Source organism: Ranitomeya variabilis, chromosome 5 (genome assembly GCF_051348905.1).
Source record: "Ranitomeya variabilis isolate aRanVar5 chromosome 5, aRanVar5.hap1, whole genome shotgun sequence".
NCBI classification, from domain to species: domain Eukaryota; kingdom Metazoa; phylum Chordata; class Amphibia; order Anura; family Dendrobatidae; genus Ranitomeya; species Ranitomeya variabilis.
In genome coordinates this window covers 289,392,165-289,405,021 of record NC_135236.1, presented here as the reverse complement: position 1 = coordinate 289,405,021, position 12,857 = coordinate 289,392,165, and the positions used below count along the sequence as shown (strand labels likewise).

General features: G+C 42.7%; 1 protein-coding gene across 2 annotated transcripts in view; it reads left to right on the top strand.

Moving 5' to 3' along the window:
* Window positions 1-12,857, top strand: part of LRGUK (leucine rich repeats and guanylate kinase domain containing) — a 111,498-nt gene that overhangs the window by 4,956 nt on the left and 93,685 nt on the right. For both annotated transcript variants that reach the window (XM_077264442.1, XM_077264443.1), the window contains exon 2: window positions 771-878. In XM_077264442.1, coding sequence (XP_077120557.1) covers window positions 771-878 — 108 coding nt within the window. The remainder of the gene's footprint in view (window positions 1-770; window positions 879-12,857) is intronic.

The window sequence follows — 12,857 nt, the reverse complement described above, 5'->3', positions numbered from 1 at the left end:
TTGCAGGGAATGAAGCCAGGGGTCAATGTTTAGATTGAATAATAACAACGCTCAAGTGTTCCTTTTGATAGAAAAGAGAAGGGAAAGGTGATTGTTCATGGACATTGGGTTTGGATAAATGGCTTGAATTGTGTCATAGTGTCAAGTGCTTTTCATAGCTTCGCGATGTTTTTTTTTCCTGGTTTCAATTAATAAGATTGTATGCAGCTTGTACAACAATCTGTCTGGGATTGTTTTGTTTGAATAACGTTGTTAAATTGAGAGTGAGGATGTGATAGAAAAGTGGGCTTAATATCTTATAATGTTCATCTCTAGACCTGTCCAGGAGACATGTTTTTCTTATCGTAAAACTTGTTCTGTAGATTGTGGCCAGTTTCTATTCTCTTTTTTCTTCCCACTCTAAGTGGATGGAGACGAAGCATGTGTGCTCTATATCTGTTCCTAAGTAGAATCCTGAATTTCGCATCAAGGTTGTGATCCATGTATTCTTCCTCCTTTTCTACCTCCATCTGTCCATGATTTACCTGCCCCATTGTAAGTGACTTCATCTCCAGTGGACCTCCATGGAGTAGACAAAGAGGATTTAAAGATGAACAAGGGGATCAAGGGGTGAAGATCGCAGCTTGAGATTTAAGCATTTTTTTTAACCAAAGATAATGTCAATTAAATATCGTTACCGTATATCCTAAATATTTATCACCAATGTTTACTGCAATATGTGAACAAATGATCTAATCTGCATTTAATGGGATTCTTTACTTTTTAATAAGGAACAATTTGATGGTGTATTAAAAGAGGAAACGATTTCTGAAGGACTCTCTGTGTTTGGTCGTTCAGCTCTTGGAAGTGAGCATGTTTATCTGCATTTGTGCCTGTCCGTAAGTATCAGCAATATTAATACTTGTCATAGGACATGTCATAAATGTAAAAAGTCAAGTAAGCTTCATTTTGCTGTTTCCAGAAAGTGCATGGACATTAATGATGGAAATGTTTCCATTAAATCTGTTCTTGCCGGCAGCTGCATGTGGACAGTTCAACTGGAGGGTGGCATGGGAGTCATGTTATGATAGATGAGACCTTCACTTATTCTTTATTTATTGCCAGTGGATTTGTAATATATGTCTGTAATGGAAAAACTGAAAGACTTTTCTCGTCAAGAATATTCACAGATATCCTCTGCCACTGTGATGTCCTTTGGTCATAAATTAAAATGCATCTACTGAAGAAACTTTGTTTTGGGAGATCAGACCAACTGCTTAGGAAAGTGGTGCCTGTTGTCCTTTACTATAGAGCAGTGGTCCCCAACCTTTCTGACCTTGAGAGCCACATTCAGCTTAGAGAGAGGGTCGCGAGCCACATCCAGCTCCCACCCCCTTCAAAGTAGGGCAACCAAAGCCCCCATTTCAGGTATAATGATAACAGGTGTAATGATAACCAAAGCTTTTCCAAAGAAATCACTCCAAACCAGTAGACTGAGATCCAGGGGTTCCCGCAATGCCCCCATTCAGTATTCTCCCAGCAAGGACTCAACACACTGTCACATCCAGCTTTGAGCACCTCCTCTAACAGGTAGTACCATCCTCCAGCGTACCATACCTAAAACATCTCTAAACCCCAAAGACCGGTAAATGTGCATCCAGATCTGCACTTCTGTGCAGGGCTACTCACAAAATTCAACATTTTGAGATGTGCTCTTCATACCTGTTTGCTAGACCTGGACCTGGTCACGAGCCACAATTCATGGGGCCGCGAGCCACGTGTGGCTCCCAACCTACAGGTTGGGGAGCCCTGCTATAGAGTAAGAAACAAAGTGTGACTATGTACAGTGATGAAGCCCAGAAGGGACTCTCATTGCCTCAATCTGGTGAATGGAGGCCAATGACTATATGTGGCCTATTTGCCAGTAGCTTACAAGTCTGTAGTGTCTGGACTACTGTGTGTATGTCCATCTCTGCCTGTGGACTTTCTCTTACTAGAAAAATGTGTCTTAGAATTGATGACACAAGTTTATGCATTGGAAAACTATGGCAAAATATGTCATGATATAAATAACAGTAAGACGGAAAAAAATATTTGTAAGTCATTGTTACATGTTATACCAAAAGGTGTATATATTTTTGTGTTGCAGCTTAAATGCTATGCTGTTAACTTCTTATAATAAGGCCACGTTCACACATTCAGTATTTGGTCAGTATTTTACCTCAGTATTTGTAAGCCAAAACCAGGCGTGGTCACAAATGCAGAAGTGGTGACATGTTTCTATTATACTTTTCCTCTGATTGTTCTACTCCTGATTTTGGCTTACAAGTACTGATAGTGTGACTTTAGCCTAAGATGTGGGCAATTGACTTCAAGTAAAATTTCCAAGATTCAGTTATTGGCTTTGTCTCATTCATTTTACAGATGAAGCATACCTGCAACAGTGTATTGAAATTACAGAATAAATACTGCAGTTTTTCCTACTCTGGAGACCTTTATCTTTTTCTAAATAGGAAAATATCCTAATTTTTTTCCCATCTAATATATAAAGCTGAATGTGTGTGTGTATGTATGTGTGTGTGTGTGTGTGTGTGTGTCCGGGATTGGCATCTGCACCGTCGCAGCTACAGCCGCAAAATTATGCACAGTCACACGTCTGGACGCCGAGAGCGTCATAGGCTATGTTGTGAGGTGAAATTTTAACCCCGCGCGTTCCAATTCACCAAACAATTTTGCCCCTATCTACATAATGGGGAAAAAGTGAAAAGAAAAGTGTTGGAGGCAAATTGACAGCTGCCAGATGTGAACAAGGGGGAGTTAAAGAACGAGAGCTATGGCGCCAAAGAGTATATACCGTACAGTTGCTAAGGTGGGGCACCAACATGGGATAATCACCACACCACCACGGGGATATGAACACACACACAAAATGCCCCACACACTACCACGTGCTTGAACACATATACCACCCTCAGCACACATTTCACCACACATACACCAACTTCGCCACATAAAAGCCGAAAAACAAAAGTCACCGCTCAAAATTCGCCACATGCAAAACTCGCCACACGTGCAAAACTCACCTCATGGAAAACTCGTCACATGCAAAACTTGCACACGCGGAAAAATTGCCACATGCACAAGAATTGCAACACATGCAAAAGTTGCCTCACACAAAACTTGCACATACTCAAAACGCACCACACATAAAACTCGCCATGCGCAAAACTTGCTGCACACAAGTTGCTACACTAACCTGTCACATGCAACTCGACACACAAAAAGTTGCTACACGCATGTCGCCACACTCAACACACACAACTTGACACATGAAACTCGCTCTAAAACACACACATGTCTGGTATTATCCTTCAAAAATAAAAATCTGATTAATAAGCAAACTACAAGAGCAACAAATGTACCATATAGGAAATACGGCAGCTGTCAGTCACATGACCTGTCTATTATGTGTATGTGTGAGCTAATATATACTGCCAGGGGGGAGGGCTTCCTGTTGGCTGGGATTTATCAGGCTGCCAATAGCAACCAGATTTTGCTACAGTTAATTAATCTGAGTTCTGATTGGTTAATATAGGCAACAAAGGACATTCTCAGTATAACAAAGCTTGTGTGAGGTAATAGCATGTCAGTTAGGGTGTGTTGGTGGAAAGGCTGATGTCAATCACATTACCTCTGTGAGAAGATATAGAAACTGCCAGTTACAGACTATTTTTACCACAATAATGCCTCATAAGAAAAGGAATTCCATGGCAGGAATGTCAGCTGATGCGAAAAGAAAAGCTGCATTACGGGCCAATGAAAAATGTGAAGACTGAGAAACAAGGCTGACACACATGAGAACAGCAGCTGCTTCCTCAAGAGCCAATGAACTTTCTGAGCAGAGGGAAGCGAGGCTTGCAGACAAGAGAACAAGAGCTGCTTCCTCAAGGGCCAATGAACTTTCTGAGGAGAGGAAAGTGAGGCTTGCAGATGAGAGAAGAAGAGCTGCTTCCTCAAGGGCCAATGAATCATCTCAGCAGAGAGAAGGCTGACTTGCCACTAAGAGAATTGCTATTTCTTCCACCAGGGCACAGGAAATGGTTGGAGATTTGAAACATGCTGCCTTTTGTTACCAGTCAGACATAAACTATCAGGATAATCCTAAAGTTCAGATAGGAAAAATGGATGTGGTCTGCATGTACTGCAGTGCCCTAAAATGGAAAGATGAACTGCCAGGTTTATGTTGTGCAAATGGCAGGATAAAACTTCCACCTCTCCTGTCACCACCAGATCCCTTAAAGTCTGATGACAGGTACCAGTACAATATCAAAGCATTTCTTGGACAACATCAGGAAGTACAACTCCTGCTTCCAAATGACATCATTTGGTGCAACAAAAGAAATGTTTACAACAGGATTTATGCCAACATTTAAAGTTCATGGACAGGTTTACCACTCAATTGGCTCACTGCTTCCATTACAAGGAGAAGAACCTTCATTTCTTCAACTCTTCTTCATGGGAAATGCAGAAGCAGAGGATCAGTGGAGATGCTCTTTAATTCCTAACACTCGCCTTGATATTGTCACCATTTTGCAGCAGTTCCTTCACTCCAACAATCCATATGTTCAACTTTTGAAGACTGCACTTGAATGCATGCCAAATGACGATTACAAGGTTGTCATTCGAGCTGTCTAAACACCACAAGGAGAACATCAGCGACGTTTCAATGCTCCCACATTTGATGAGATAGCCATCTTGATTGTAGGTAATGATTTTCAAAGCCGTGACAATGTGCTTCAGAAAAAAAACAGTAGTTTGCACCGAGTAGCAGAAACTCACAGGTCCTATCATGCACTGCAATATCCAATCAACTTTTGGCAGGGACAGGATGGCTATCACTTTGGAATACCTCACAGATCCTACAACAGGCAACCCTTCAGGAAAAAAGTGTCTGCCATGAACTTCTATGCATATAGTATCATGACAAGATTTGCAGAGGAAAATCACAACTTGAAATGCAAACACCTCTTTCCACCAATTTATTGTTGACATGTACAGTACAGACCAAAAGTTTGGACACACCTTCTCATTTAAATATTTGTCTGTGTTTTCATGACTATGAAAATTGTACATTCACATGGAAGGCATCAAAACTATGAATTAACACATGTGGAATTATATACTTAACAAAAAAGTGTGAAACAACTGAAATTATGTCTTATATTCTAGGTTCTTCAAAGTAGCCACCTTTTGCTTTGATGACTGCTTTGCACACTCTTGGCATTCTCTTGATGAGCTTCAAGAGGTAGTCACCGGGAATGGTTTTCACTTCACAGGTGTGCCCTGTCAGGTTTAATACGTGGGATTTCTTGCCTTATAAATGGTGATGGGACCATCAGTTGTGTTGTGCAGAAGTCTGATAGTCCTACTGAATAGACTGTTAGAATTTGCATTATGGCAAGAAAAAAGCAGCTAAGTAAAGAAAAACGAGTGGCCATCAGTACTTTCAGAAATGAAGGTCGGTCAGTCCGAAAAATTGGGAAAACTTTGAAAGGGTCCCCAAGTGCAGTGGCAAAAACCATCAAGCGCTACAAAGAAACTGGCTCACATGAGGACCGCCCCAGGAAAGGAAGACCAAGAGTCACCTCTGCTTCTGAGGATAAGTTTATCCGAGTCACCAGTCTCAGAAATCACAGGGTAACAGCAGCTCAGATTAGAGACCATGTCAATACCACACAGAGTTCTAGCAGCAGACACATCTCTACAACAACTGTTAAGAGGAGACTTTGTGCAGCAGGCCTTCATGGTAAAATAGCTGCTAGGAAACCAGTGCTAAGGACAGGCAACAAGCAGTGGAGACTTGTTTGGGCTAAAAAACACAAGGAATGGACATTAGACCAGTGGAAATCTGTGCTTTGGTCTGATGAGTTTAAATTTGAGATCTTTGGTTCCAACCATCGTGTCTTTGTGTGACGCAGAAAAGGTGAACGGATGGACTCTACATGCCTGGTTCCCACCGTGAAGCATGGAGGAGGAGGTGTGATGGTGTGGGGGTGCTTTGCTGGTGACACTGTTGGGGATTTATTCAAAATTGAAGGCATACTGAACCAGCATGGCTACCACAGCTTCTATATAGATATATAGATAATAGCGACATGCTATTCCATCCGCTTTGCGCTTAGTTGGACCATCATTTATTTTTCAACAAGACAATGCCCCCAAACACACCTCCAGGCTGTGTAAGGGCTATTTGACCAAGAAGGAGAGTGATGGGGTGCTACGCCAGATGACCTGGCCTCCACAGTCACCAGACCTGAACCCAATCGAGATGGCTTGGGGTGAGCTGGACTGCAGAGTTAAGGCAAAAGGGCCAACAAGTGCTAAGCATCTCTGGGAACTACTTCAAGATTGTTGGAAGACCATTCCCGGTGACTACCTCTTGAGACTGATCAAGAGAATGCCAAGAGTGTGTAAAGCAGTCATCAAAGCAAAAGGTGGCTACTTTGAAGAACCTAGAATATAAGACATAATTTCAGTTGTTTCACACTGTTTTGTTAAGCATATACTGTAATTCCATATGTGTTAATTCATAGTTTTGATGCCTTCAGTGTGAATGTACAATTTTCATAGTCATGAAAATACAGAAAAATCTTTAAATGAGAAGGTGTGTCCAAACTTTTGGTCTGTACTGTATGCAAAGATTGAGAGTGAACGTCTTTTATATATCTGACTAAATCAAAAGAAGCTCAGGGCAGAGGAATATATTCACCTTAGAGATGCTGTAGCAAATGATGCTGATCCAAAAGAGTTGGGGAAAATGGTTATTCTTCCATCAACTGTCACTGGAAGCCCACGACACATGCATGAATACACACAGGATGCAATGAGTTATGTGAGAAAGTATGGCCGTCCAGATACTTGCAATCCTGCCAGGGAGGAAATTGGAGGGCACCTGTTGCCGGGCCAAAAAACAGTGAATCGCCATGACCTTATTGCTTGGGTTTTCAAACAGAAACTTTCAAAAATGACTAATCTCATCACAAAATCACATATTTATGGTGAGACGCAGTGCTGGATGTATTCAGTTGAATGGCAAAAAAGAGGCCTTCCTCACGCCCACATCTTCATCTGGCTGAAGCAAAAAATACAGCCTACCGAAATTGACAATATCATCAGTGCCGAATTGCCAGACCTTCAGATTGACCCATTGCTGTTTGACACCATCACAAAAAACATGATCCGTGGTCCGTGTGGGAGTCTCAACAAAAATTCTCCCTGTATGATTGATGGCAGGTGTTCAAAGCATTACCCACGATCCCTGGTCCAAGAAACCCAAACAGGACAAGATGGATATCCAGTCTACCGAAGAAGAAAGCCATGGGATGGTAATTTCACAGCAAAGCTCAAAATGCATGTTGGATCATCACTCCAAGAGATAGAAATTGACAACAGGTGGGTAGAGAATTACAACCCTTTGCTCTCAAAAATCTTCCAGGCCCACATAAATGTCGAATCTTGCCATTCTGTGAAATCAATCAAGTATATATGCAAATATGTCCACAAAGGAAGTGATCAAGCAGTTTTTGAACTCCAGAAAAATGGACCTATTATTGATGAAGTGGAGGCATTCCAGATGGGCAGGTACATAAGCAGCAGTGAAGCTGCTTGGAGGATACTAGGATTCTCCATTCATGAGTGCTACCCACCTGTTGTGCATCTGAGTATGCACTTGGAAAATGGACAGAGAATTTATTTTAACCCAGCAAACTTGCAGCAGCTCCTAACACCACCTTAGACCACCCTCTTGGCATTTTTTGAGCTGTGTCAACAAGACCCTTTTGCAAAAACAATTCTCTACTGTGATTTACCAAAGTACTACACTTGGAATGCCTCCAGAAAAACACTGGAACGGAGGAAACGGGGGCTTGATATTGAAGGCTATCCAGGGGTGAAAGCAACTGATACTCTTGGTCGCGTCTACACTGTTCATCCGTCAAATGCAGAGTGCTTCTACCTGCGCATGTTACTTCATGTTGTCAAAGGCCCTACATCATTTTCTGACCTGAAGAACATCGGAGGCCATGTGTGTGTGTGAAACATTCAGGGAAGCTTGCCAAAGAAAAGGACTTCTGGAAAATGATGGACACTGGGACATGACCCTCAGTGAAGCAGCTGCCACACAAACCCCAAAGCGACTAAGACACCTCTTTGCTATTATTCTAACAACCTGTAGCATTTCAAATCCTCTTGAGATTTGGACAAAGTACAAAACTGATCTCAGTGAGGACATCCTCATGCAGATTAGAAGGGAAAATCCTCAGCAACTCATCAACTTCACTGAAGAAATGTTCAATGAAACTTTAATGATCCTTGAAGATCAGTGCATAGCAATGTCAGGAAAAGCCCTACAGTTGCTGGGTTTGCCTGCTCCAATAAGAAATTCTGAAGGCATCCAAATGTGTAGGGAGATTTTCATAGAAACAAACTACAATATTGATGAACTGTCAGCATTTGTGTCTCAGAGCGAGCCAATATTGGCACCAGATCAAAGGGACGCCTATGTAACGAATGGAAACGGAGGCACAGAAGTTGAAGTTCACATTCGTTTTTATTTAGGTTTAATGTGGAACCTTGGGACCACGGTCCGGGGGGCTCCGAAGGGGGCGTGACTACGTGAGCCCCAGACACCCGTGGTAAGTCCCCTCGAACAGGGACAGAGTGGGATGCCTGGGGGACCCGGGTGCTACCTCCAATTAGACCCCGAACTCGTGGCAGCTGTCCCAGTGGGACAATCGGACAAGCGGGGTTAGTGGGAGACATGGAGCTAACCAGGTGATGCCGGGTGTACGGGTAGAAGCTGGTTCCAATATTACTGGCGTTGTCCGGAGATGATGATGGCAGATTGGCGGGACGAGACGGGATTGCGTAGATAGAACAGTCTTCGTCCAAGATAGCTGGGTAACTGGTAGCTGATGATCTGTGGAAACAGACAGTATAAGCGGAGTACTAGCGAAAGCACTTCAGAAACAGGAGCACATGCAGACAGGAACCGGAAGTAAGTGGATACTTGTTGCTCCGGCGCCCTCCCTATGGTGGAGGAGCTAGAAATAGCATTGAATAACACACCATTGGCTAGAAGCATATTTTAAAAAATGTGCGCTGTCTCTTTAAGAGACCGGGAACGAGCACGCGTGTGCCCTAAGCACTCTGCCTGAGAACCTGCTGGCAGCACACCAGGAAGCAGGAGGGGCAGGAGGAGGGGAAGCTGCATCCTGACACCGTGGAGCCAGCACAGAGCGGGAGTCCCGACGGGGACCCCGCAAAGGTACAGAGACCGGACCGGGTGTAACAGCCTATAACTAAATTTTAAGTTTCAGTGAAACCAACAAAGGTGGGATTGTCTTCCTTGATGTTTCAGGTGGAACAGGAAAGACATTTGTAATCAACTTGCTCCTGGCAAAATTTCGACAACAAAAAAAGATTGCACTTGCAGTGGCATCTTCTGGAATTGCAGCTACGCTTTTAAAAGGTGGCAGGACAGCACATTCAACATTCAAACTACCACTTAACCTGTCTCATAGTGACAGCCCCGTGTTTAATATTGCCAAGGGATCAGGACTGGCCAAATTGCTTAAAAAATGCAATGCCATCACCTGGGATGAATGCACCATGTCACACAAAAGGGCTCTGGAAGCAGTGGACAGACTGCTACAAGACCTGCGTAGCAACAAATCTATCATGGGAGGAGTAGTTGTTGTTTTGGCAGGTGACTTCCGCCAAACACTACCTGTTATTCCAAGATCAACCCCTGCAGACGAACTCAATGCCTGTCTCAAAGCATCGTACCTTTGGAGAAAAGTAAAGAAAATGTCACTAAAACACAAACATGAGGGTCTACATGACAGGCGATGTTTCTGCTGGACTGTTTTCGAGCCAGCTGTTGACTATTGGAGATGGCAAGGCACCAGTAAACTCAACCACTGGACAGATCACCTTCCCAAGCAACTTTTGTTGCATTGTGACTTCCATTGAGGAGTTGAAAGCAAAGGTTTTTCCAAACAATCAACTCCACTTCAAAAATTCTGGCTGGCTGTGTGAAAGGGCTATTCTAGCTCCCAAAAATGACAGCGTCAACAAGATCAATCTTCAAATTCTAAATCTCCTTCCAGGTGTATGCACAACCTACAAGTCAGTGGATACAGTAATAGACCCTGCTCAAGCATTATTTTATCCAACTGAGTTCCTCAATTCCTTGGAGCCACAATGACTTCCTCCTCACAACCTCTTTCTAAAACATGGAGCACCTATTCTGCTATTGAGAAATTTGGATCCACCAAAGCTGTGTAATGGAACAAGACTCGTGATTAAGAACATGTAAACTGAGGCAACCATTTTGACAAGATGTGCCACAGGAGAAGATGTTTTCATTCCAACAATTCATTTCATTCCATCTTTTGATTTTAAACACCTCCAGTTTCCTGTTTGACTGGCATTTGCTATGTCCATCAACAAGGCTCAGGGACAGTCTGTCACGGGAGACCTAGGCAGAATAGAGTTAATAACCCGGGCCCCTGCGATTTCCCTCAGACTAGGGAAACCCTGACTGACCCTCTACCCAGAGTTTACACTGATGGCGTGCATGTCTGAGCCTCCACCCTCGCCCTATCTCCTGTTTAAACCCTAGGCTTAAACCACCACCCAGTGAAGAGTTAACACTCCAATACCCACAGTTAGCACAGACAAGGATAAAAGAAATATAAGCACCACGCCGCAGTCACTCAGGAAAAACACTAAAGTGCAAAGGGCAACACTAACACAAATATGGGAAGGAGAAAATAAGACAAAGGGAAATACACCACCAGCAACGATACTACCACTATTAGCTCACCACTCCAGACCGAGATAACAATGGAAAGACAGAAGCTATAATCGGCGACGCCCAATGTTCAGGAGAACTATTTAAATGCAGTGGGCATGGCCCAGCTTCCAATCCAATTACCAGGTAAATTAACCCCGGACCAGCTAGAAAGAACCTAGCCGACGCCACTGAGCACATAGTGGACAAAAGCGGAATTACAGCTGTCTGTCGGACGACCTGGTCTGAACAGCGTCCGACATGACACAGTCCTTGAAAGTAGTTGGAATCGATTTACAATCTCCATGTTTTCCTCATAGTCAACTTTATGTGGCCTGTTCAAGAGTTGGAACAGCCAAAAATGTGTTCGTCTTTGCACCTGAAGGAAAAACTAAGAATGTCTTTTATCAAAAGGCTCTCGAATAAGTAGTAGAAGATTACTTCACATTGCTTGGCCAATTTAGTTAAATCTGTGTGGAATATCTCTGGTGTTGAAATATATGTTGTGAAATAATTCTATTAGCTTAGTTTTTGCCTTTTAATAATTACATTTCTATTTCTATCTATTTGTTTTGTAGTTATTAACCCGGGCGAAGCCGGGTAGTCCAGCTAGTACATTATAAATTTCAGGTCATACATTAGTGATGAAGCATTGCTCAGTGATTGTTTCTCCTCCATACATTCATAAGATTCAAATATTGAGTAAATGTGTGAAGGGTATATTGGAAAATAATTAGGAATATTAAAAGTAAAGAAGCAAAAATATTAACCCCTTTCTGACATCGGACGTACTATCCCGTCGAGGTGGGGTGGGCCCGTATGACCACCGACGGGATAGTACGTCCAGCACGATCGGCCGCGTTCACGGACCGCCCCTGGCACATTAACCCCTGGCACACTGCGATCGAACATGATCGCAGTGTTCCGGCGGTATAGGGAAGCATCGCGCAGGGAGGGGGCTCCCTGCGGGCTTCCCTGAGACCCCCGGGGCAACGCGATGTAATCGCGTTGCTCCGAGGGTCTCTTACCTCCTCCTCCCTGCAGCAGGCCCGGATCCAAGATGGCCACGGCATCCGGGTCCTGAAGGGAGGTGGCTTCACTGCGCCTGCTCAGAGCAGGCGCCAGGAAGCCTCCAGGAGCTGTGCACGGCAGATCGCCGATCTGACACAGTGCACAGCAAAGTGTCAGATCGGTGATCTTACACTATAACATCATGCCCCCCTTGGGGCAATGTTATAGTGTAAAAAATTTTTTTTCACATGTGTAAAAAATAAATATATATATATATGTGTATATATATATATATATATATATATATATATATATATATATATATATATATATATATATATATATATATATATATATATATATATAGTTCTTATAAATACATTTCATTATCTAAATAAAAAAAAAACAATAAAAGTACACATATTTAGTATCACGGCGTCCATAGCGACCGGACCTATAAAACTGTCCCACTAGTTAACCCCTTCAGTGAGCACCGTAAAAAAAAAAAGGGCAAAAAACAGCGCTTTATTATCATACCGCCAAATAAAAGGTGGAATAACACGCGAACAAAAAGACGGATATAAATAACCATGGTACCGCTGAAAACGTCATCTTTTCCTGCAAAAAAGGAGCCGCCATACAGCGTCATCAAAGAAAAAATAAAAAAGTTATAGTCCTCAGAATAAAGCCATGCAAAAATAATTATTTTTTCTATAAAATAGTTTTTATCGTATAAAAGCACCAAAACATAAAAAAAATATAAATGAGGTGCCGCTGTAATCGTACTGACCCGAAGAATAAAACTGCTTTATCCATTTTACCAAACGTGGAACGGTATAAACGCCTCCCCCAAAAGAAAATCATGAATAGCTGGTTTTTGTTCATTCTGCCTCACAAAAATCGGAATAAAAAGCGAACAAAAAATGTCACGTGCCCGAAAATGGTACAAATAAAAACGTCAACTCGTCCCGCAAAAAACAAGACCTCACATGACTCTGTGGACCAAAATATG